At 42.9% G+C, this 26135-nt stretch overlaps 1 protein-coding gene across 1 annotated transcript; it reads left to right on the forward strand.

Annotated features, from left to right (window-relative positions):
• Positions 1–13924: 13924 nt before the first annotated feature.
• On the forward strand, positions 13925–19131 carry BHLHE22 (basic helix-loop-helix family member e22). The gene has a single exon (XM_025001827.2). The coding sequence runs from the start codon at positions 15727–15729 to the stop codon at positions 16810–16812; it is 1086 nt and encodes a 361-aa protein (XP_024857595.1). The 5' UTR covers positions 13925–15726; the 3' UTR covers positions 16813–19131.
• The last annotated feature ends 7004 nt before the right edge of the window (positions 19132–26135 follow it).

Genomic DNA, 26135 nt, shown 5'->3' on the forward strand with positions numbered 1-26135 from the left:
CCCCATGGACTGTAGCTTGCCAGGTTCCCCTGTTCACAGGATTTTCCAGGCAAGAACACTGGGAGTGGGTTGCCATTCCCTTCTCCAGTGGTATCTTCCCAACTCAGGGATAGAACTTGTGTCTCTAATGTCTCCTGCATTGGCAGGCAGGGTTTTTTTTTTACCACTAGCGCCACCTAGGAAGCTCCCAGAGAGGTTGCTGCTGCTGCTAAGTCACGTCAGTCGTGTCTGACTCTGTGCGACCCCATAGACGGCAGCCCACCAGGCTCCCATCCCTGGGATTCTCCAGGCAAGAATACTGGAGTGGGTTGCCATTTCCTTCTCCAGGGCATGAAAGTGAAAAGTGAAAGTGAAGTCGCTCAGTCATGTCCGACTCTTCGCGACCCCATGGACAGTAGCCCACCAGGCTCCTCCATCCATGGGGTTTTCCAGGCAAGAGTACTGGAGTGGGTTGCCATTGCCTTCTCCGCCAGAGAGGTTAAGGGTCATATAATTTAATAAATGAGAAAACTGGAATCAGACAGTAGGTCCCTTGACTCCTTGAAGTTCATGATAGAAAGTCAAGAAAAAGCTATGGACTTTATTATCCCCCCATGAACAACATGCTTGAATGTGTCTCAGAAGACGGCTGTTCCTCACTTATTTCACCTGCTGCACTGGAGTTCACAGTCCAAGTAATGGAGCGACCTGCGTTCCTGTACATGGCTCATAGAATAACATTGCAAGTATTTTTTTTTTCTCTTTAAGACATAAGACAAAATGTGTAATTATTCACAGTCACAAATTAAACTGAAACCTCAATGAAAAGAAGATGAAACCCGAATACAATGAATATGAAACATCAAATATGTGTTTAAGGATGTGTTAGAAACAAATAAAGATGAGAATCAGTGAATGAGAGAAAGCTAAGATATATGAAGCCATTTGCCAGCCACCCTTAAAAAACCGTAAGTAATTACAGGCATGGGAAGTGTTGAAATTACGTTATACGCATTTGAGCAAGTGGAAAATCCACACAATTCATTTCTATATTATAAGATGAGATTTTAAGAAGTATCTGTTTGCCTGTCTAATGGTCCATTTTGCAATAAGTGCCTTTGTAATCTCCAAATAAATTTACAAGTCTAGTATGCTATGATTATTTTCTATCTCTTTTCTAAACTATGTATATGCAATTATAAGGGCAATGGAGTGTATGCAGAGTTAAGAAGGAGAGATTGTGATTAAAGGGGTGTCTTTCCCGGAAGGAAAGAAAAAAAGTAAATTTTGATAGTTTCAATCATAAGCAGAAAATTTATTTTATGATCGCTACTATAACATTTACTGCTACTGAAATTACACTGACTAACCAGACACTCCAGGTACATGTACCATGGCCACAAATTCTTGCCACTAGGTGGCAGTGGCGCCATCTAGGGCAGCACTGACCGCCTAACAATCATTTCATGATTAATGTCCCATCCCCTCTCCCTGTAGCATCTAGAGCTTGCCAACAATTAACACGTGTCTCCTTCAGAATTCTTTAGTTTTTATCAAAGAGAATTGAATTAACAAAAAATTAATTAGACACCTATTCCTAAGAGCAATCATCTTAGAAATAAAATTTAAAGAAAGCCCTGTACACAACCACAGAATATTTGCTGTGTGGTTCTGCGTCCAATTGAGCTGGATTGCAATGTGTGAATTGAATCCAGTTTGTACAGATAGATGCATGGCTGGGATGCTTAAATAGGTTTTGTCACCACTTACCTTAATGTAGGTTACAAAATTACTCTGACATGCTTCACAGAGGCAGGATTCTGCACCTTCAGGTGAGTTTTAAACTCACTGCTTACTCTTATCAAGATGATGATCACACTGGATCCTGCTAATGAGCTTTGAAGCAGCATTTCTCCTTGCAGAACTGTTACTCTTCAAAAATAGGCTGAAGAAATTCTTCCTGGAGCCCTCTGCTTTTTCCTTTCCCTCCCAAGCCTACCCATGGTTCAAAACTGTCACTTCTGTTGCAAGTTGCACTCACTAAGAATCAGTGCTTCTCAGAAACATTGTCATCTGTCAACCTCACTAATCTACTTCCTCTTCTGACGCTTCATTAGTAGGCGAGGTTCTTTTTTTCCATGCATTCATTTAAGATACCCTATTAAGTAAGTCAGTACTTTTTAAATCTCTTTAAGATCCTTCTTAAAGAAGCTTTGCTCTCTTATCTTTCATTATGCAGCAACATATTTCAATGTAGAGAGAAGAGACTTATTTTAAAACTTCTATACCTTAACTAACATCAAGTCCTACAAAAAGTGCCTGTATTCATTCAACAAGGAAAAAATGCTTTCCTCATTACTGTAGTCTGAGATTGTATTCAACATGTCTATTTCTGTATCATATTTTTAAAGTGAAAAATAATCCATGAATTTAAAAAGAAAAAAAAATGCTATAAAGTATCAGTAACCAGAAAATATAGGGAGTTTGACAGTAATGAAAAAACAGTCAAGAGCTGCCCTGACTTTAAGTCGTCTGCAAACTGTTTTCTTTTAAATGGTTGCATGATGAACACAAGTGATATTTCTGGGTCTTGGCACATCAAACTACCCACAGATGAAAGATGACTTAATTGCTTTGACCACAGTCCGAGTCAGAAGAGCTCAGTTGGCAAATATAAAAATAGCCTGGTGCCATGTGCATTTGCATTTGAGTAAGGAGTGATTTCATTTCAGTGCCCAAAGACTAGGTAACAAAGCAAGCCACCGAGAGTGAAACACACCTTGCAAGTAGCAGCCTCAATCCCTGACCAGATTGTCTAAGGCTGCAGCGGACACCTTGATCTTGTCAGCTCCCTTTGTATGCGTAGGAAATAGCACTGTCAGCACAGAGCTTCCGAATTCAGATCACAATATATTGAAAGTTTATGTCTTAGAGGTTAAGCACTTAAGCATTCACAGAGATTTGTTACCTGAACCATCACTTTTAAATAACCTCCTAAAAAATCTTTTAATAATTAATCATTATTCTAAATATCTGCAGTTACTGTTAATAGCTTCAGTTGCTTCTCATAATTTCACCTAACAAAGTATTTTCAATCAACAGTCACAGCACAGTGAGGCTTGCTGTATTTTAGACTTTACTACACAGCAGCCTAAATAAAGTAAAAATATATAGAAGAGGAAAAATATGACACAAAGAATAGGAAATTTCTCTAGGCCTTGTGTTAAATGTGATTCCAAAGCAAGTAATGGTAAGACATGGACTATAGACACACCATTTCTTCTAACCCGTTATCTTTGAGATGATGTTACTTTCATATTTTCTAAACTTTGTAATATAAACTGCAAACTTAATTCAGGGGGAAAAAAAATCTGCTATCACTGATTACCATAGCCAGGATCACAGACATTTAAATCAAAAGTCACCTGAGTTGGAAAAGGTTTAAGTTTTTTCAATAAATTATTTTTTATAATGACTATAAAAGTTATATAGTACATAGAGGCGAGCTGAAGCTACATACTTTACTATACCTGAATTGCGAGGAGTACTTTCGGAGACATAAAAGCTGACAATCAGACATCTGAGTGCGACTGGAAAATAGCAGCCCCTGAAAGATTAAAGTGTGAATTTTAGTAACCTCAGAGGCAAAAACCATTGTTCTTTCACTTTTGAACCAGGAAACAGAATGGGCAAATGATAATACAAACACATGCAAGATCAAAGGTTAAAGTCAGACCTCCAAACCACTTTGTCAAATCTGGAAGGAGAATTCTTGCCCCACAACAATCTATAATTGTTCTGCTCTTTCAAAAGAGTTCTGTGACCATGCTAAAATGAAAGTATAAAACGGCTCAATTTATAAAGTAAAACTGAGTCACTCTTTACTGAAATTCAATAAAGCCACTAACATTGTAATATAATCATATACAATATGTAAGTAATACATATTATATATATTTTTAATATCATAAATTTTCTTCAAAAATTTAATTCCCTCAGTTGGTAAACAATCTGCCTGCAATGCAGGAGACCTGGGTTCAATCCCTGGGTGGGGAAGATCCCCTGGAGGAGGGCATGGCAACCCACTCTGCTATTCTTACCTGGAGAATTCCCCATGGACAGAGGAGCCTGGTGGGCTACAGTCTGTGGGGTTGCAAAGAATCAGACACGACTGAGTGACTAAGCACAGCACAGCACATCTCTGGTTAAGTAAAGATATATATTGTCACTAAATACCACTATTATTTTTAAATGCATTCTGGATCCAAACAACATGAAAGAAAATGGTTTTAGGTAATAAAATGTCAGAAGCAAAATTACAGAAAGCAAGTGTTTAAAATCAGAAAAATCACTCTTAATATTTTTAAAATAATAATTGATTTACTGTTATTATTTAATTATAATTTATTATTTAATTTTAAAATAAAAAGAGAATGAATAATGATGCAAACAACCTATAGGAAATAGTAACACTTTCATTTAATCATTTATTGGTAAGCTTTTATTTCTTAAAAAAAAAAAAACTACATGCATGACAGACAGTAAATATCTTTACCTATAATCTTTATCAAGCTATTTAAAATAACTCGTGAAAAACCCTACCCTTGAATCTCAAATCTTAGTTCCCAGAGAGAACAAGGGTTTAACTGTTCTGTAAACTTCTTTCAGATTTTTAAAATCATTTATTTATTTTTAATTGAAAGATAATTACAATATTATGTTGGTTTCTGCCATACATCGACATGGATCAGCCACAGATATACATATGTTCCCTCCTTGTGTGGGTCCACGTTTTTTAAATACAAAAATGACTATAGATTCTCTGTCTTGGTTTTTCAACTTAATTATGCATCAGAAATGTTTTTCCAGGTCAGTGTATATATAGATTGACTTCATTTACTTTTTATAACCATATACTATTTTATAGAATGAAGAAACCATCATTTATTTAATCATTTGCTTACTACAGAACATTGTTTCTTATTTTTTGCCATTTCGAAAAACACTTATACTATTTCTGTAGTACTTATGCCATTATTTCTGTAGGATTGGTTCTTTAGGCATCAGACTCAAAACCACCTGCACAAAAAGATTATACTGATTTTCACTACAATCATTTCCCTTACAGCTCTATGTATTATTATTATTTTAAAATTTTGCCTATTTAAAATTGCTTTTATAAACAGTGCTGCGATGAATATAACAGCCAGGACATGGAAGCAACCTAGATGTCCATCAGCGGATGAATGGATAAGAAAGCTGTGGTATATATACACAATGGAGCATTACTCAGCCATTAAAAATAATACATTTTTGACTCAGTTCCAATGAGGTGGATGAAACTGGAGCCTATTATACAGAGTGAAGTAAGCCAGAAAGAAAAACACCAATACAGTATACTAATGCATATATATGGAATTTAGAAAGATGGTAACAATAACCCTGTATGCAAGACAGCAAGAGACACAGATGTGTAGAACAGTCTTTTGGACTCTGGGAGAGGGCGAGGAAGGGATGATTTGGGAGAATGGCATTGAAACATGTATAATATCATATATGGAATGAATCGCCAGTCCAGGTTCGATGCAGGATGGTTGGGGCTGGTGCATTGGGATGACTCAGAGGGATGGGCTGGGGAGGGAGGTGGGAGGGGGATTCAGGATGGGGAACATGTATACACCCGTGGTGGATTCATGTTGATCTATGGCAAAACCAATACAATACTGTAAAGTAATTAGCCTCCAATTAAAATAAATAAATTTAAATTAAAAAATAATAAATTTTAAAAATAAAGTTGATAAAAAAATAAGATTGCTTTAATTTCTATTTTCCTTTGATTAAAGATTTTGAACATCATTTTATTTCATTCTTTTTTAAAATTTAATTTATCATTATTATCTTTTTTTGGCCATGCCTTGCAGCCAAAAAAAAAGGGATCCTTTAGTTCCCCAATCGGGATTGAACCAGTGCCCCCTGAATTGGAAGCATGGAATCTTAACCACTGGACTGCCAGGGAAGTCCCTGAACATCTTTTAATATCTTTTTTCTTTGAGAAATTTATATTTTTCTATTAATTGACAGATTACATTATCTTATTTTTCTATTAGATATCTTCTTGTTTTGCAGAAGCTCTTTGTATATTTGATGTATCTGCTATTTGTTTTTACAGAACAGGAATTTTAATTTTTAAATGCATAGTTTAAATGTGTCAAACTTTCTCTGTGTGAGTGTCTGAATTTTTGCCTTGCTTAGGAGAACTCCACTGTAAATCTATACAAAGTATCTTTATCAATAGTATTATCATCAGGGTACCCTAAATGTCTTTCTCAGTCCACAGAGAATTGATGTAACTCTGATTCTAGTAAAATAATAAAACAAAATTTAAGTAGAAATTTGGAGAAGGCAATGGCACCCCACTCCAGTACTCTTGCCTGGCAAATCCCATGGATGGAGGAGCCTGGTAGACTGTAGTCCATGGGGTCGCCAAGATTCGGACACGACTGAGCGACTTCCCTTTCACTTTTCACTTTCATGCATTGGAGAAGGAAATGGCAACCCACTCCGGTGTTCTTGCCTAGAGAATCCCAGGGACGGGGGAGCCTGGTGGGCTGCTGTCTATGGGGTCGCACAGAGTCGGACACGACTGAAGTGACTTAGCAGCAGCAAGTAGAAATTATCTTCAAATACTTACAGGATAATAAATATTGCCTGGGGGCAATAAACAGCGGATGTTTTAAAAGAAAAATAATTCAGACAAATCTGATTTCCTTTCTTGATAAAAATAACAAAATTAGTGGGTAAGGGAAGAGAAGGTGTTTAATATATTTAGACCTTTGACATACATTGTCTCTATAAGTCTTTCATAAAAAATTAATTAAAATTGGCTTTGAAGTGAGTACTGTCAACTGAATTGAAAACTGCCTGATGGACCAGCAATGACAGAGATAATAAGAGCATTGACCCAGTGGTGGGAAGGGAAGAAACAAGCACCACACTAAGACCAGTGATAGATTTGGATTCAGGAAGTTTTTACGTTAATGATCAAGACAGAAGAAAGAAAAATGATATAATCATTACTTTAACAAATGTCACTCAGTTGAAAAGTATGGTCCACACATTTAAAGTTTTTAAAATAGAAGCTTGTGGTGGGAGACAGAAACACAGGGGAATAGCCAAGTCAGAACTGACCTTGAACCAAATCCATGGCCATTTCTCCATCCATATACCAGTTAGTGCCATCAAATCACACTATGGTGCCCACTTTATAATTGGCTAGGGGCAAATTCATCCATTCAAGATCCAAGGAAGAGAGCCAGGACTCCCAGGTAGGGCAGTAGGGATATTCAGGAGAGGAAAGAGCACTGGAGGCAAAGGGCATTGATGGTGGGAACATAAAAAGTCCAGCACCTGCGGCTCCTACTTCCACGATCCTCCAGAATGGCTCAGCAGTGAAAGATGCTCTAAAATCTGCCAGCACCTGAAAGCTCTGACTTTTTTAAAAAGTAAATAAAATGCCAGCCAATAATGATAATTAAAGGTGATTGGACTGGTCTAGATGACACAAAGAAGCATAATAAAGTGCTAACATTAAATTCACATGACATTTTAGTGTGTACAAAATGCCTCTATATCGTTTCCTTTGATTGATACTCAGAGGAGGTCAGAAAAGGCATGATGAATAGATCCATTTTTCTGCTGAAGCTAAGTGGGATCAAGAAAACTGCCAAAGATCACACAGTTACTCTGCCCAGGGTCTGCTATTTCTATTATACCTACTCATACCTTTTAAAGTAATTCACAGACAACTGCAATCAAGTTTGGACATATGTAAAAATTGTAATTCAAATACTTTTTTACTTTTTATTGTTTTATTTATTTTGGCCACATGGCTTGTGAGATCTTAATTCCCTGACCAGGGATCAAACAAGTTCTTTTTAAAAGAAAAGCAAAGTGCATCTTCATGAGACAAGCAAATTTCCACAAACACCGAAAACATGCATCTTTTGGTCTTTATTCTGCATACCTCCCTTTCCTCAGTCTTCCTTCCTTTTATCCTTCCTTCCTTTTCTTTCCTTTTTGTCCCCAAGACCCTTGTTCTCAAAAACACTAGGCATATGGGAAGTAACTCAGGGGAGTAAGGATTTTAATGTACATGAATCACAAACAACCTTCCTGGGAAAACCTCAACTTCTTATCTTTGAAGGCAATGGGAATTTTTGTTTTCCTTAAGTACCTAAGGCCTGAAAGAAAGTAAAAGTGTTACTTTCTCAGTCCTGTCCAACTCTTTGAGGACCCATGGACTATAGCCCACCAGGTTCCTCTGTCCATGGAATTCTCCAGGCAAGAATTTGTAGTGGATAGCCATTCCCTTTTCCAGGGGATCGTCCCAGCCCAGGAAATGAACCTGGGTATCCTGTATTGCAGGCAGATTCTTTACCATTTTAGCCACCAGGAAAACTCAACTCTTATGTCACTTTAGGACTAACTTTCATTTCTCCCTGCCTCTTGGTAATATCTGTTCTCCTCAAGGGCAATGCTGGACAGTAGACAGATATCCTGGTTTTCCTGCCAACGGCATTGTAGCAAATGATGCCCCCCTTCATGCCCCCGAATGAAGTATTTCATCGGAGGAATGTTATTTTTATGTTAAGACACTCATGTCATGATGCCTTATTTTAATACTTGTTTAACACTGAGAAAATATAGCACAAATATGTGAGTATGTGTATATACGTGTGTGTGTGTGTATTTCTAAGTGGGCAGCTCAAACAGTACCATTTTAATCCAAATACACTAATAGAAAAACCAAGTTAAATATTTCTTAAACATAAGTTAAAATGATTATGTGCAGCAATACTGCATTGCTAGAATAGATCAAATGACCTCATCGAAAATGTTTGAGAAGGTGTCAAACTTATCCATGTTAAGTTTAAAAATTTCAACTGTGAAAAGCTCTCTAGCTAACCATCTGTTTATCTTGTTCCTCCTATATATAATCAAATTTCTTTCAAACAGGAAGGCTTACATTGACAGAGTAAATGAGTCCAAATATTTGGCTTAATAGAGCTTCACTTTAATTAATCAAATAAAATTAATCTTTCAACTGAAGTGAAGTTTACATTTGTCTGTTTGATCTACAATATTTTTGAAGGATGCTCATAATATTTTGTACACTACAAAAAGCATATCTACTTTCATTTGTATTTCAAGCAGCTGGCCTGGGCATATTATCATAGATGAGAAATGTTCTTAATTGGGATATCATCTCTTTACTGGATTTTGATCTTACTTACAAAAGGGAGCAGGGCTTGCAAAAATACATTTTAGAAATATTTTAATTTGCAAAAGTGTTAGGTATCTACGGTTCTATTATGTGCATTAAATTTTTGGAAAACAATTTAGCTTCAGATGACATTTCAGGCTCAGAAAGCCTAAATTAGACATTCTGAAAGATTGTGAGTTGAGAAGACTGTTCAAGAAAGTGAAGGGCTATTGAGAAAAATGGAGCAGATTCTTTACTGATGTTGATTAGTAAAATTTGATGAGGCACTAGGAGGAGAATTTGTTTCAACACAGCATCATCTCACAGTAGTCTCCTTTCTATCATATTACATGTTAAGCATAACCCAGAAAAAGTAAAAAAAAAAAAGACAACTGCTTTTAATAAATAAACCCATACTTAATAAGAAATGCTTTGGTGATTAAAATATCCCGATAGTAATTCAGCAATTGCTTTTCACTAGTCAATTAACACCTGAGAGCACTGAGATATTTATAAAGTTACAGTATCTTTTGCATAAAATAACTGGTTCAAATCCTAATTTAGAAATTAATCTGGGATTTAATTTCTTCCATCAAATTATGTATTGATGATAAATTAAAGAATCATATTTTATCACAAGTCCCTAGAATAATAACTATATCCGAATCTATAAAAATGATGTGTGTAAATATAGCATACAGACTTCTATTCACAAATAATTAGCTTCCGGGATTGTGTCTGACAATCTTTAATGATCATAAATTTCCAGCTCATCTTTTATCATCGCAATCAATTTATCACCGAAATAATTTTTGAGGCGTAAAATAAAGTGTCTCTCATATTTGAATACTTCATTCTCAGTATTTAAGTATGTTGTTGTCATCCATCGTTACGTTCTCCTCACGGCCAGGAGATGGCGCTGTGGGTTTTAAATCTCAAAGCTAAAACCCCAAAGGCAGAATTGAGCCCTTTTCAGTTAGTTTCTTCTTAATTCGTGGACACCAAGACAAGCCCTAAAAGTGTTCACTTTTTTTAGGCCAACAATTCCCCCCCCCCCCCAAATAGAACGTTTTCCAAGATTCGAAAAGATAAACTCATGTAACAAAAATGAGTATTATCAACCTCTAAGGAGCGCGACTGAATATGTCCAGGTAACCAAGAAGGCAGTGAATTTTTCAGAAACTCTTTTCACTGTTTCCTTTTATCTGCGTATCCTGCCCTACCGCTGGAGTCCCAGCAGTGCTATACCACGCCCCTCCCCTTAAAAGTCACCTGGAAGCCAGGTGAGCCCTTCGCTGCGAGCCTGGGGACCTGCCTGTCCGCCTGGGGCGCATCCTCGCGCCGAAAAAGCTGCTTGTCTTGGGGCGGGGGGCGGGGGCCGGGGCGGGGGGGGAAGCTGTTTGACCGTTTCCCTTCAATGTTCACACTTAAGCCAGCTAGTCGCCAAAGAGTCCTGAGGATCAACTTCTTTCTTTAAAATAGATAAAGAATACGGAAGAAAATCTTCACGAAAGAACTTTATATCAACAGGTTTCTGCTTTTCCAAGGTCGAAGTCCTTGGAATTGCCAAGCACTTCAGACCTAAGGCTAGGGACCTTGGCGCGCTGCCAGGGCTGGTCCACCGCCCACGGCCCCTGCTTCTTCGCGGCGCTCCTCCCCATCAGCCCCGCCAATCCCCAACGCACAGGCGGACATATAGCATCTCTTCGCACTGAGCTTTGGGGGACCTAGCTAAGAGGGTAAGAAAAGACATGAATAAACAAACGGGGGCCGAAAGGCTTGACTTCAGGAGCTTGATGGACTTGAAGCTCTCCGCCACCAAGTCGACCCTGCGTTCCCGAAGCCGGCGGGGGCGCAGGATGACTAACAACTGTACCGGCTTCAAACCGACCTAAGAGTTACCAAACAGCGCCGAGCAGGCGAGGGGAGCCGGTAGGCAGATGCAAGTTCAAGGTCAGCGTGCCTCAGATTGGGGCTGGAGAGCAGCCAAGAATGTGAGGGCCTGAAGCGCTGGGGACTCGCCCTGCCAGTGCGCGCTTTGGACGAGGCGGAGGAGGGCTCAGAGCCCCAATTCCCTGGCGGTTTCCCAGGAGGACGTTCCGCTGGGGTCACCCTGGTCCCGGCCTGTTGCAATCCCCAAGGCTCGGCTTCTCCGCCTCAAGGGCAGCGCAGCCCCAGGCGGTTTCCATGGCTCTCAGGAAATTTGCTTTTCCAAGCAGTTCCCAAGCAAAAGTTCGTGACATTTTTGGGCAAACTTTGCTTTTTACCTTCTTGAATGTCCTCAAATAGATAAATGAAAACACATTCACACAAGTACAATTCTCCCTTTCAGAAAACACACTCAAATCCCAGTATTCTAGAGTTCTCCTAACTTAAATATTGATAAATAATAAGCTGTTTATCAGGGCTATAGAAGTAACAAAGAGGAACTCCTGGCTTTGCTCTTAAATGATGGATTCGATTGTGTTCCGTTCTGATTTTATTCAGGTTCCTATTTCAAATTACAAGCAAGTATTAATGAAGATGATCAAGAAATTTAAGTACGACCTAAAAAAAGAAATCAGTTTGGTCTGAAATCCAATAGCCCTGTCATTTCAATGCGGGGTGGCTTGTTAAGTGTTTAAGCGTCCTTTCAAAGCCGTAGGTGTGTTCCTTCCTGCTGAAACAAAACTGTATTCATCTTTGCACAACATGCGCTGGCGTCTGTAAATTATGCAACACTCGGCCAAGAATGCTCCCTGTCCGGATATGTGTCTGCCAAACCGCACCGCTGCGCCACCAGCCCAGCACCAAGGGCACCCTGCTAAGGTGTCCCTGGACGGCGCCCACCCCGCCGTCTGGACCGCGGGGTGGCCTGAACTGCCACCACCTCGACTGGGCAGAGGGAACAGTTCCCTGCGTTTCCTGTCCCCCCATTGCTTCAGTAACTCACACTGATCTTCTCTGAAACTGCAGAGTCAAGAGGATTTCGCTTCTACCGTTTCATTCCCAGGGGTCATTTGTGGGTCAGGAGTTTCCCTCGAGGGCTGATTCCACACCCCACCCCACCCTAAAAGCCTTCCCAGACCCCCAGAAAGTGCTTCCTTTGTTTTTTTTCTCTGCTCTCTTTCCAACTTGCTAGTTAGATGTGGAACCCAGGCCCTTTCCCCTCTTCGTAGCAGAATAAAGTTCAAGCGCAGACATTTTTGGAGCTCCTGCGGCCAGAGAAGGGTACCAAGTGAGCAGCTGACGTCAGCCCTTTGCTGGCCCGAAACCAGGCGGCGGGATTTCTACTCAAGTGGTGAAAAAGAGCCTAGGCCGTGACTCAGAGCTGGCGACGATTAAACCAGGTAACAAGACACAGGGCAGATGTGTTTTCATTGCCCTGTAAGATAAATGCAGCGTTAAGTGCCTGACAACTTCCCAGAAGCAATCAGCAAAAGTTTACGAGTGCATAAACCTCAAAGACCATTCCCCGACGGTTGTTATAAGGCCCACATTTAGAGCTTCTATAAATTCTTCAGCAGTTTCCCCAAGCTAAGTTTCCAGGGACTATTAAGCAGCCACCTCCTCCGGGGAGACCTGGGGGATTTTCTTGAACCGCCAAAGAAAGGTTTGGGGCTCCTAGTGAGTGAAATGAAATTGCGCCAAAGTTTGCTTCAGAAGTTTGGGTGGCCAAGGAGGGAGGAGGGAGGAAGGTGGACCGGAAGTGGGGTCCAGGGAAAAGTTCATGATATGCCGGGTTAGCTGACAGCAGCGGAGGGCCGGGGTCTGTCGAGGGTCGGGGATCTAGCGGAGCTTTGACCGCTTTGGGTGGTGGCCCCAGTTTGGCCAGTCCGGTTCTGCAGGGCACAGCTCCCTGTGGCGCTCCTAGCTAAGTCCAAGCTCCCCCAACTCGGCCCGGACACGGCAGCTCCTTCGTCTGTCTAGTGCCCACTGAGTGTCCGGCAGGAATCCAGCCGGCCAGCGCACCAGAGAGGCGGCCTGGACGGAGAACCGAGTCCGAAACCGGAAACGTGTCTCCACTCCGCCCAGAGCCAAGACGGTGCCAGCCTCGGTCCTCCCCCAAGTGGCCAGAGTTCTTGGGTCATTTAGTATCAGACACACCGACTCACCTATATTTATAGAGAACCTTTGTTTACGATCCCGGTGAAAACAAAGCTGCTAATTGAAAAATAGTAACAGGAGCGTGTCTTTCAGCACCTTAAAGCCCGAGGTTAACAGCTGCGCGCGCCGGGGGAGGGAGGGGCCAGGGAAGCGAGGAGCCTGGGGCCGCCCTGCACGTCTACGTGCCTTGGGGGTCCCGGGCGAGACACGTGGGCCGGATCGAGCCTTCAAGAGCTCAGGGCCGGGGTCCCAGGCTGGAAAGCTTCCGGCAGCCCGCCAGCTCTTTCTCCCCCTTTGGGTTCCAGTTAACCCCAAGGGGCGAAGGTAACCGACGACTGCGTAGCATTTCTGATCCCGTGAGATTCAATTTCGAGCAGTTATTTTGGAAAGATAGAGCTGGGCCCCTTTCCCTGCTTTCCAGGTGAAAACGCAGACGTTTCTCTGCCGTCCTCATCCCTCCTTTCTGAAATAAGGCGTCCAACTGTTCCGATATTACCATTCAAAAACAGGTTCTGTGGCGAACCTCATTTGTGAATCTATTACAGAGATTAATAGATTATTTCTCCTTTTTCAACTAATTCTCAGTGGGGAAATTTAACCATATGGTAAGGAGAGAATTAGAATTTCATCACATTAGAGCAAAATGTAATGAAAAGAGTCCAACACCTGGGGCCAACTCTGAAAGCCACAATTAAAAGGTTTTTAATGAAACCAGAGAAACCAAAAATTTCATAGGCTTCAGTAATTCTGCCACATAAGGAAGACTTATTGGAGATGTTGGGAAATATTGTTTTTACTTATGTTGTAAGGATGAAAACCAGCCGCTAAATACCATGTGCGCCCGGGCACGGAACCCAGAGTCCCATTTCTCATCAGGGGAGCAGCACTTGTTTCCACACTTCGGCTTCCTCTCTCTCCAAGAACAATCGAGGCAGACCCAGTTGTCCCTGAATGGCTTCCTAGCCTTGGAGGCGACGTTTCCGGGTAAATAAATATGCACTGATGCCCCACTTAGTGTGTGAGAGGGTTTGACTCCCATTGAAGTTGACTATTCTGAAGCCACTGGATTTTAATCTGGAGGGAAGTTTGAGCAATCAGTTTCTTTCTGGTTAGGAAATCGTGGGCTTCATCATCACCATCACTGTAGCCGTGGCTTGGAGGCGGCTGCGAAAGTAACCCCCTCCACCACCACCTTTACAAAAAGTCTAATGGGCTGCACTCCCCCCGCCCCCCACGCCCGATCGGGGTAGGAAATGGGCAGGGAGCATAGTGGAGGGGGCGGAATAAGGCGGTGTGTTGAGAGGGGCGGGGGGGGGGGCGGGGAGGGAGCGATTGCTTTGCTCTTTTACTAGCTAAGAATCTTGGGTGAATTTAGGGCAAGCCAGCGGAGACACCATCTCCCCCCCCACTAAAGTCCCATATCCAAATCCAGATCAGAGCCATCCTATGAACAGGAGTGGAGTATCAGTCTCCCCCGGAAGGGTCATGTAGCAATGAGACAGCAGTGGCGAGAGAAGGGCGGGGCGGGGGTGGGGGGGGGAACGGGGTGCGGGGGGCGTCTGCTTTCCCCCGGACTCCCAGGCTTCGCCGCCGATCTACAATTTGCTGAAGGAGCAAAGAACATCGTCGACTCTAAGTAGGGCTTTTAGTGTGCTCATTGATGAGTGAAAGTCGCCACACATGTCAAGCTAAAGGCAGTTGTTGGGTTACTAACAGGACCCAGCGCCTTGCAAACATATGCGCTAAGCTGTGTATACAGATGGCAGGCAGAATAATGGAGCAGGCGCCTTTTATAAAGCTCTAGCTGCTGCCTGTCTTCAGACCTGGGAAATGAAACTATTCAGACTCGCGGCCAGATAGCGCCTGCGATTGTTTGTTACCGTTTTAATCCTATTAATTAAAACGTTAACCTGATTGGGTAGAAAGCGCTGTCCCAACAGGCGACTCTTCTTCATAATAACCTACTCAGAGATAATGATGTAAAAGACTCCCCCGTCTGTGGCGGCGGCTGGTTGATGGGTCCGGAAATCTCTTGAAGGTGAATCCAAGCAAGATAAACGGTGCGGAGAGGAGGCGCGGGGCTGGGCTCAGAGCGGCGGCGGCGGCGGCGGCGGCGGCAGCTCCACACCCTGCGCGCCCACCCTCCCACCATGCGGGGCCGCGGCCCATGGTGAGCCCCAGCAGCCAGCACCATCGGCTGGAGACGAAGAAGAAGAAGAAGAGGAGGCGGCGAGCGCGGGGGAAGGCGAAAAAGAAAAAGAAGGGGAGAGGGCTGCCAGCAGCGCCGGGACCGACGCGCGCACCAGCCCCGGAGCCCGGCTCGGGCGCGTCTGCGGCGCCGCCCGACTCCCGAGCCCAGGAGGCGGCGGCGGGCCCGGGCTGCTCGCCGGGGCCGGACCATGGAGCGCGGGCTGCACCTCGGCGCGGCCGCCGCGGGCGAAGACGACCTCTACCTGCACAAGAGCCTGAGCGCCTCCGCCGCCAAGCGCCTGGAGGCGGCTTTCCGCTCCACGCCCCCGGGCATGGACCTGTCCCTGGCACCGCCGCCCCGGGAGCGCCCGGCGTCCTCCTCGTCGTCGCCCCTCGGCTGCTTCGAGCCGGCTGACCCCGAGGGGGCAGGGCTGCTGCTGCCACCGCCCGGGGGAGGCGGCGGCGCGGGAGGCGGCGGCGGCGGCGGGGTGGGCGTCCCTGGGCTGCTCGTGGGCTCCGCCGGCGTTGGGGGCGACCCCAGCCTGAGCAGCCTGCCGGCCGGGGCGGCCCTGTGCCTCAAGTACGGCGAGAGCGCCGGCCGTGGCTCAGTGGCCGAGAGCAGCGGCGGCGAGCAGAGCCCCGACGACGACAGCGACGGCCGTTGCGAGCTGGTGCTGCGGCCCGGAGGCACCGACCCGCGGGCCTCCCCGGGCGCGGGAGGCGGCGGCACCAAGGCGGCCGAGGGCTGCTCCAACGCCCTCCTCCACAGCGGCGGCGGCGCCCCCCCGGGGGCCCCGAGCAGCGGCGGCGGCGGGGGTAGCGGCGGCGGCGGCGGGGGTAGCGGCGGCAGCAAGAAATCCAAAGAGCAGAAGGCGCTTCGGCTCAACATCAACGCCCGCGAGCGCCGGCGGATGCACGACCTGAACGACGCGCTGGACGAGCTGCGCGCGGTGATCCCCTACGCGCACAGCCCCTCGGTGCGGAAGCTCTCCAAGATCGCCACGCTGCTGCTCGCCAAGAACTACATCCTCATGCAGGCGCAGGCCCTGGAGGAGATGCGGCGCCTCGTCGCCTACCTCAACCAGGGCCAGGCCATCTCCGCCGCCTCCCTGCCCAGCTCCGCGGCGGCGGCGGCCGCGGCCGCTGCCCTGCACCCGGCGCTTGGCGCCTACGAGCAGGCGGCCGGATACCCGTTCAGCGCCGGGCTGCCCCCGGCCGCCTCCTGCCCGGAGAAGTGCGCCCTGTTCAATAGCGTCTCCTCCAGCCTCTGCAAACAGTGCACGGAGAAGCCTTAAACATCCCCTCCACCCATCCACCACCACCCCGCCCCGAAAAACACCAGACCGACCCCAAAGCTAGAGGACAGTGCACAGCTGCTCACCACCCCTTTTATTTGGTCCTCTCGTAGTTGTGAAACACTTGCAGAACAGACAAAGCGGAGGCGAGAACTGAGAAGTATCAGAGACACTCGGGACTTCTAGCCTCGACAACCCCAGAATCTTGGTCTTTGGGGTGGGGAGTGAGGTGGAGTTGGTATGGAGGATAGATGTCTTTATTTTTTCCTCGGAAAAGTGGCAACTTTGGTGGCAGCCTAGACCGCGAGGAAGCAGTTTGCCTTTAAGGTTAAAAAACAAGTTGAGAAGTAGTCGTTATTAAGCGTGGAGGGTATTCCAGGGCAAAATAGTAATCCTACTGATAATTGTGAATTTGGCTAGTGCTGAGGGGGGAAGGAGGAGTCCGGGGTTGGGTGGCTTGTGGGACGGAATATTCATTCAGACAAATCAGAAAGGGCACTTGAAAATAAATTTTGATTCTGAGCCAGGAGAAAAACTTGAAATGTAGATTTATTTAAGTGAAAAAACAAAACAACAGAAAGAGACACGTTGCTATGAAAGACTTGTATTTTTTATTGTCTCTGAACTTTAATCCTGTGAAAATGCTCAAAAGTTTTGGCAAGAGTGATATAAAAAAAACTGACTGTGGCTGAAAGAAATTGCATTTAAAACTATTTATGTGCACCTTGTTACTTTCCGCTCTGCAATGATGTATTAACGATTCATGGTATTTATTTGTTATTCATCAATGACCCTTCCACATCAACAGTATTTATCATGTGTTAAGGTCATGGGGTCTTATGTGCAGATTTTTTTAATGCCTCTAAAATTGTTTTATAGATTAACTTATATTGTGTGCCAAGTGTTTAAAAGGGTTTATTTGCCAACAAGTATGAAGAGACATATTGATGTATCTGAGCTGCTTAGGTTTATCAAAGGTCACCTGGATATCTTCAGTTGCATCATCCCTGTATTTAAATTGAGCTTTAATAAATTGCTTCAGTCCAAAAATTACAGGAAAGGTGTATTCTTAATTGATGAATGAATTGATCTCTCTCTCTTTTTTTTTTTTTTCCAAAAGGGGACTCTTTTGCATTCTAAAAAGGAAAGACATCACAGCAATAGATCCTATAAATAAGAACATGCTAAACAAATACTTTTTCCAGGCTGTGCTGTGCATTTTTAAAAGGTCTAATTTAATTGCTTTTAATATATGTGTACATATATAAGTTATTTTAACTGTGGAGAATTATTTAAGTTGAAAGACTGGTTTGATTTGCCTATGGTGTGAAATTCTTTGTTATTTTTCTAAAAAACAATTAAAAAGAAATAAAATAAAACTAAGGAAGAGCAAGAAGCTATTTACCCAAAGCGAGCTTTCAGTTTTAGTTTGCATGGCTGTTTGCCTGCTTTTCTAGCCTATGAAAATCCAGAAAACCTTTTTTAAAAAATGGAGTCCTGCTATTTTCCACTCCTTGCAGATAATACAAATTCAGTTTGTCAGGTTGGATGGTGAGTGGGGAGTTGTGATGGATCTCTTGGCGGGTTTTGGATGTGTAAAGAATGATATATATATTAAATAGGTCAATCAGACTATGACAGCTATGTACGACCATTTGTATGTGTATCTATGTCAGAAAGAATCTTTATTAAAATATTTTGATCAAACATCTTATTATGCTGTGCTTTGTGGAAAGAGCCATCACCTCTTTTCTGTGTAACTCTTTGCTTGAAAGGTAAAAAAGAAAGGAGTTTTAGAGAAGGTGAAACTAAAGTTCTGTCAGGGATACGCAATTAGGAGCAGCCCTAGTTCACGTGTTTACTTGTTAAAAGAGGATGGCTGGGCCTGGTCATTGGAGGAGAGAGAAATGGGGTCAGCGGTGAGACGCAGAGGAGGTCTAGAGCTCCTGTCTGCTGGCATGAACTTTGAGGGCCCTTCTCTCCCTGGAAATCTTTTCCCACTTTGTATGGCATTGTTAACTAGCAGTGCCAAGGCCCATCAGAAAGAGTAAAGTTTCTTAAAGAGTTTTTATTTCAAAAATTTCTATCTCCAACTTCCAGAAAGCCAAGGAAAACAGATGAATTTGGATTCTGTGAGGATGAATTCTATTGTGGCTTTCCCCTTTTTTGTGTGATCGAAGAGTCAACCAGGTTGAATGATATGTGTAAACAATGTCCATAGAGATTTTTACAATGTACTAGTGTTGCCTGTTAATGAGATTTGTAGGGGCTATGTTTGGATTGGGTTGGGTGTTGATTCTATTAAAGAATGGCTATATAGGCTTGTATTTAGACTTTGCTAATGCCCTCACATTTAGAAGGTTTTATTTTTATTGTGGTGAAAGTTATAGAGATGGTAGTCATGAAGTTAGAGTGTTTCCTCTATAGGCAGTTTGCTGATTGCGTTTTTGGTCTGTATAGTCTCAGCTCATAATGATATCCCTAAATGCCATCAAACTTAGTAGGGGGTGAGGGAGGATATTTTCTGCTCCACTTGCCATCAAAAAAGATTAATCAGAACCTGTAACTTTTCAGAAAACATCACAGCAAAGGGCCTTGAAGCTGAAGCCCTCCCAGTCTGGGAGTGGGGGTTGAGGGAGGGAAGAGACCAGGGCAGCCCCCAGGCAGGAGAAGACCCGTCTCTCAGCATTTACCAGACAAAGCCTGGGTGCGTCTAATTATGATTATTAAAACAATTTCCATGACGATGTCTAATATTATGTTAATTTGAAAACAACTGTGTATGAAAACTGTCGACTATAATACCTAAATTCATTTAATGAAACACATCGTTAAGGCAATTAAACCTCCTGGATGTGATTAAGAAACATAATTACGACACTGTTCTGCGCCATAATTGGGTGTCTTTAATCAAGGGGTAAAGTGCTCAGCAACACAGCCATTAGTTTGTATTGTTCTGGCCTGGCTGTCCATCATTCTGATTAGGAATTAACCGGAGCCACCATCAGTCGAATTTTTTTTTTTTCCTATTTTGCGTGTTAACATTGTAGAGGACATATTTGTTGCAGGATTTTACTGCTTAATATTTCTCATTATTAAGAGGACCTCCTTAATATACTCTCTCTGTAACCTCTGTGATGTTCAACTCTGATTAGAAATAGTACAAATAAGAGATCTTGAACTTCAGGGGAAAAAGAAATACCCTCCTCTTACTCCTTTAATAACTCAATCTCCAAACTTTGTCCTGAAAAAACTGGAAATGGATGAGGGTGGGGGAAAGGAGAGGATAAATGTCAGACAAATATGAGCAGTTATGCAAAGTAACAGGGTTAATAATATTTAGTTTCATTTTGATAATTTCAGACACATAAATTCTCTTTCCAAATACAGGAGTTGACCAGTGCTGAGTTCTAGGAATAAATGGGGGACATCTGAAAGGAACAAGAGAGGACTTTTCGGTAATTTACTAGGTGGAATTCCCTGCCCTCAGCCAACCTTTGTAAAGTTTCTCCAGCAGCAGTTTTTAGGGAGGGAAAACCACTGATTGAAGAGACAATTCTTCCCCCACCTGGCAAAGCCCTGGGCCGCTTTCCGAGGCCCGCTGGACTCCTGTATTTTCAGCCCAGGGTGGAAAGTTGGTGCACACACTTCTGGCCCTAGATGTCTTCCCACTGCGCAGCATCCACTTCAGGATTGGATGACTGAGCACCAAGGGGTCAGGGTGATCTTGCTGAAGTGCCCTTGGGCCAGAACAGAGACCCTGGCCCCTAAAACGGCGGCGTCTGTCAAAGTAGTTCGGTCAGCTTCAGAGGCTGCATCCACTGCGCCTTGGGTGCTTCTGAGGGGAGTGCACCGCCCGAAGGATCCCGGCTGCTTGAGTTTCTCAGGGAACTGACTGTAGGCCGAGGCAGTGAGCGAGGAACCAGAATCTCACTTGGCCTTTTATTCCACCGGTTTCCTTCTCTAATTTCTAACTTCAATATCTTTCTCTAATTTCGAGTTCCTATTTAGATCCCATCTCCAACTTGACTTTGGGCACCTACAAGAATGAAGCGCTCTGGGGCTCTTCGTGGACTCCTTCCTATAGAACCCGCAAATGATCATCTTCGGAGAGCTCACTAGTTACAACCTCCTCCCTCTCCGTGGTGCCTGTAAGTGTGTGTGTGCGCGCGCATGAGTGTGTGCGCGCTCGCTTGTGTGAGCGCGCGCGCAACGATGCGCTCTCATTCTCTGCAGCTGGGCATACCTTCCAAGACCCCGTGCTGCGCTTAAATGTTTGCACCCTCCTGTCGCACCCAGCACCATCCTTCCTGCCAACAGCTCATTGGGGAGGGCTAAGGCTCACCGGTTCCCGTCTCCACGCGCTCTTGGCCCTGACGCCGGAACCGAACCTTTCTCCGCGCCCGGGACCCTGAGATTGTTCCAGCCTGAGTGGCATTGACTTTTCCAATGTAATGACTTATGAAAGATATAATCATGTGTTAAATTGAATCCTCCGTTTAACTGTTAATGGTGTGCTCTGGGCACATTTACGTATTAGATGCTATGGTAACTAATTACCACTAGGAAAAAGGATAATACACTTCCCAGACTTTGAAAAATAATGATGAGAGATCACTTCCCAGTTCGCAACACACAGTGGCGGCTCTGCCGGGCGGAGACGCACTGAGCGGAGACCCCAGCGTGTTCTGGTGACAGGCGGGAAGGTAATGAATCCTGCCCAGAAGAGGCTCCTTAGTAAAAACCTTTGATGAAAATCTAATGCAGTGGGGAAGTGGGGGGATGGGCTGGGACAACCAGACAACGTTGCCTCTAAACAGAATTAAATTGCAAAACAAACGTCAGAAACAAAAGTATTCTCTTAATTACAACGCAGGTCAGCCTAAATCACCTGCCAAGCAACTTTACATGAATGAACATTTTTTGTTGTGTGGGCATCATAAATGAGTCCCGCTTCTTCGTGCTCTGCCTTGGCGCTTACAAAGTTGGATGCCCCTGGATTTGCCAAGCCAATGAGCTCCGGGTTAAAGTTGGCCTTTTAAGTCAGACATTGGGCACAAGAGAAGGAAACAGGAGGGAAAACCAGGAAAAGGTAAAACCAGTTCTCATTACAGGAGTTTTCTTCTCTCCCTGCCAGATCTCTGGCTTTTCTGATCAGTTGATCTGTGTTTACCAGAACCAGGGTTCTGTAGACGGTGTGAAATAACCAGGTGTCTGTTTCGCCCCAGGGCCAGGGTCAGTGTTTGTGCTGGGGACCCTGAAGGGCAGGAGGAAGGAGGGAGCGGCTTTCCCGAAGGCCAGCCCAGTGTTGCAGACCAAATGATGTCCACATGTACCACTGCGCTGCGCTGCTCCGGCTGCGCCCAGGGAGGGATTTGGGCTCCACAGCAGCAGAGCATCCCTGGACTGGCTGTCGTTCTGGGCCCCTCCTGTGGGGCGCGAGGCCATTCGGCCCCCAAATTCCTAGGGACAGAAAGGGAACTTTGGGGGCTCTGCCTCAACTCTTTCGAGGGAAGGCATTTGGATCGGGGTGTCCCTTGCACCTGCCATGGCCTGGTGAGTTCACCGGAAGATTCCCGGTTTATAAGAAGCGCCTGCAGCCCAGCCAAACCCCGGAATTCTGCAAAAAAGCACCTCAGTTTTAAACCCCAAAGAACCTCATCTCTTCCCAGCCAGGCAAAGAAAATTAGCTCGCTTTCCCTGAAGCCCTATTTTGGTTAAATTCTACCACTTTTCCTAAATGGCTCGTCTTAACATAATCCAGGAGACTTCTGGACTATTACAAAACTATCCACCCCCTAAGTGCTTGTGAGTGTGCAAGTAGGACTTTCCTATCCTTTACTTTATGTCCCCTCCTTCTGACAGTACAGAAACAGAGATTAGGGAGCTTTGGAAGAGAAATGACTGGGCTGGGAAGGCTAGACTGCAAACGGAAAAGGGATTTTGCAGTTACCACCCACCCCCAGACCTAGCTTCCAATATGTGATGGACAAGCCTATTTTAGAAGTCACCAGGACTTCTGATGGGGAGTTGGCTTTAATTATGCACAATGTGATATCATTTTCCTTCCCAGATTGGGAAAGAGTTAATTCTTTCCCAAAGACCATAGTTGCCCTTGTCTTTTCAACCTGATTCAGAGATGTAATAAAATATGAAGCAAATTTATGATCTGTTTCAAGCATTTTATTGCTGTATTTTTAAATTCATATATGCACATATAAGAACTATGATCTGTGAATAATTTGAAATGCTACACTAGAATGATACATTTTAGATAAAACATAACCATATCTTTATATAATTGTCTCAGATTAAAATAAAAAAGAAAAATAGATTTCTAATGTGGACCAAACTGAAAAACTAATGACAGCCATAAACTGCTAACCAACCATAAATTAACATCTTCATCAAATGCTAAAATGGTATCAGTGGTTATATAAAGCAATTATTATTTCTCTTTATAAGTTTTAGAATAAAGTTCAGGGATATTTAAAGGACCCATTATTTACAAATGCTTCCCAATTCTAAAGATTTCATAATTTTATTAGGAGGATGGTTGCAACTCAAATCTGCTATGTTAATAGGGATGTTTAGAGATGAGAATTTAGTTTTAGACATAAAAATGCTTCATGGCCTAACCTCATTCTATGCATTTACTCTGCTCTGGCAATTATTGAAGAACTTGGTGTAAGGATTTCTTTGTTAATATCCTTATATCCGCTTAGAAAATGGAAGACAAATAATTTCTTCTTGTGAGTGAGACTGATATTATGTACCCAAGTGGTTAAAACATTAAAACATGCACTGTCTATTCAAGCAAGTGCAGCTGCATTTGCCACGTATAGTTTCTTTCTGAAGAGCTATGGTCAAAATTCAAGTGCAAAGTGCAGCTTGTCCCCTCCATCTAAGACTTCCATGAAAAAAAAAAAAGATTTTCCTAACCAGGCCTCCACAGAAACATGAATAGCCATGAAGGAGGAAAGGAAATCTATCTATTAAATCTATAAATGTATCAGAAAGCAGGAGCAGTAAATAACTTACATTTTCTACTGCAGAAGCATCAAGCAAATACATTGTTTAAAGTGTAGATTTCTCGAGAAAGTGAAATTAAGAAAAATCTGGAATTATTCAACAAAGTAAGCTCTTTTTAACAACTTAGAAAAATTATTTTTTTTTTATGAAAACAAAACACTGATTTGAATTATGGAGGATCTGGGTGGAACACATACATACTCAAATTACTTCTGCCACTCTGGTGTTACTTCTGTGTGTTGCCCTTCTGTGGATAAACATCTCCAAAGGTCAGGGATTAACTAAGATCTTCAGTTGGCTGAGTCCTGCATTGTTTAGTCTGAGGACTTTGTTTTTAAAAAATGAATACTATTTTTATAGCTTTCCTTGTAAGTCTAAAATTAGTTAAAAATAAAGTTAAAAAAATACCAAATTTTAAAATATATGGAGAAATTACTACTTTCTGTATGCTTTTAGATTTAAAAATTCAAAAGTGATTTCAAATACTTCAAAAATATTCCATCTAAAGTATAAAACAAAGGCATTTATAAAATTTTAAATATATTGGCCAGTTCTTAGAAGTTATGGAATGAAAGTCTATTTCATTTCAACAGTAATTTGAATCTCAAAGACAAAAGCATTTACTTAAAAATGTGGGTTGTCATGTAATGATGACATACATTTCACGTGAACTATAATGGTTAGTTTTTAGAAATAAAAGTTATATGGAGTGAACATTCTCTTGCAAACAAGAATCACCAGCTAATATGTGCTTTATAAGTGTTTAAATTTGACCCAATGACAAACCATCAGGTACTAGTACCTTTACCTGTTACTTCCATCACCCTAGCTTCTTCCATGAGCAAAGAACATAAATTGTAAGGGAAATAAAATACCTTATGAGTTTATCTCTAAATATTTACTTTATAGGTAGTCTGCAGTATATCATGTCTGCTAAGTCACTTCAGTCGTGTCCGACTCTGTGTGACCCCATAGACGGCAGCCCACCAGGCTCCCCCATCCCTGGGATTCTCCAGGCAAGAACACTGGAGTGGGTTGCCATTTCCTTCTCCAATATCATGTCTATCATTATAAAAATGAATACAGTTAGGAATTAAGAACATAAGCTATACCTCAAAAAAATTAACAAAAAACTGTATCACATTTAAAATTATCCAGCATAGCCATTGAGTATTTTTTTTTCCTATTCAACTATATTCTGAGTAGAAAATGCAGAGTATTACCCACATGACCATGGATAATGCCAGACAGTTCTGCAAAATTATTGTTTATTTAGTAAGTGTGTTTTAGAGTAAAACTGAAACCCAAGATGATTATTTCATAGATTGTCCATTTAACGACATAATTGACCCTAAGTGTTCAACCATACTGAACTGCCTAGTTCCAACGAACAGAAACACCCTCAGAGTCCAAGGCAGTCCTTTAAAACATGGATGAATTCTTTCTTAGGAAAGCTAAGAGTCCCAGTGAAACACTGTATGTATGGTGACTGAAGGAGCCACATTTCATCAACACTCTTCTGTGTTCTGTGTTTTATTTACAGCTAGCATTTCAGCTCGTGAATACACAGAATACTGTCCAAATATTACTCAGCTTCATTCACTTTCTGTGGTAAAGTTATCTACAGAAAACAAAGACCACGTCTCTTTTCTGTAGAGAGAAACAGAATCTCTCTCCCATTCTTGTTTTCTTATACATCGCTCCACAGAATCATAGTCTATAATCATAATCTATTATTAAGAACAGCAGCCTAGCGAGGTCAACCTTGTTAAAATAAAGTTTAAAAACTTATTAGTCACTGATACTCTTGTTATGTTTTTATTTCCCACATAAATACGTGAAACTATACTGAAAAATGGGCTTCCCCGGTAGCTCAGCAGTAAAGAATCCACCTGCAATGCAGGAGACACAGAGACATGGGTTCTATATCTGGGTTGGGAAGATCCCCTGAAGAAGCAAATGAATGGCAACCCACTCCAGTATTCTTGCTGGGAAACTCCATGGACAGAGGAGCCTGGCAGGCTACAGTCTATAGGGTCGCAAAGAGTTGGACACAACTGAAGTGACTGAGTATACATGCATGAATACTGAAAAATGTTCTGAATGTAACAATTAATGTTCTTTTACTGAAAATATGAGAAAATAAGAATACATATGTATATGGTGGGAAAGATGAGGGTCTGAGGATCTCCAGACAGCAAAATTATTTCCCAAATCATTTACTAACTGTAATAAAATCTTCTGTCACCCAACATGCTCCTAGTAGGAAAATAAGGAGACAATCATTCACC

This window comes from Bos taurus, chromosome 14, assembly GCF_002263795.3.
Source record: "Bos taurus isolate L1 Dominette 01449 registration number 42190680 breed Hereford chromosome 14, ARS-UCD2.0, whole genome shotgun sequence".
Classification (NCBI taxonomy): Eukaryota; Metazoa; Chordata; class Mammalia; order Artiodactyla; family Bovidae; genus Bos; species Bos taurus.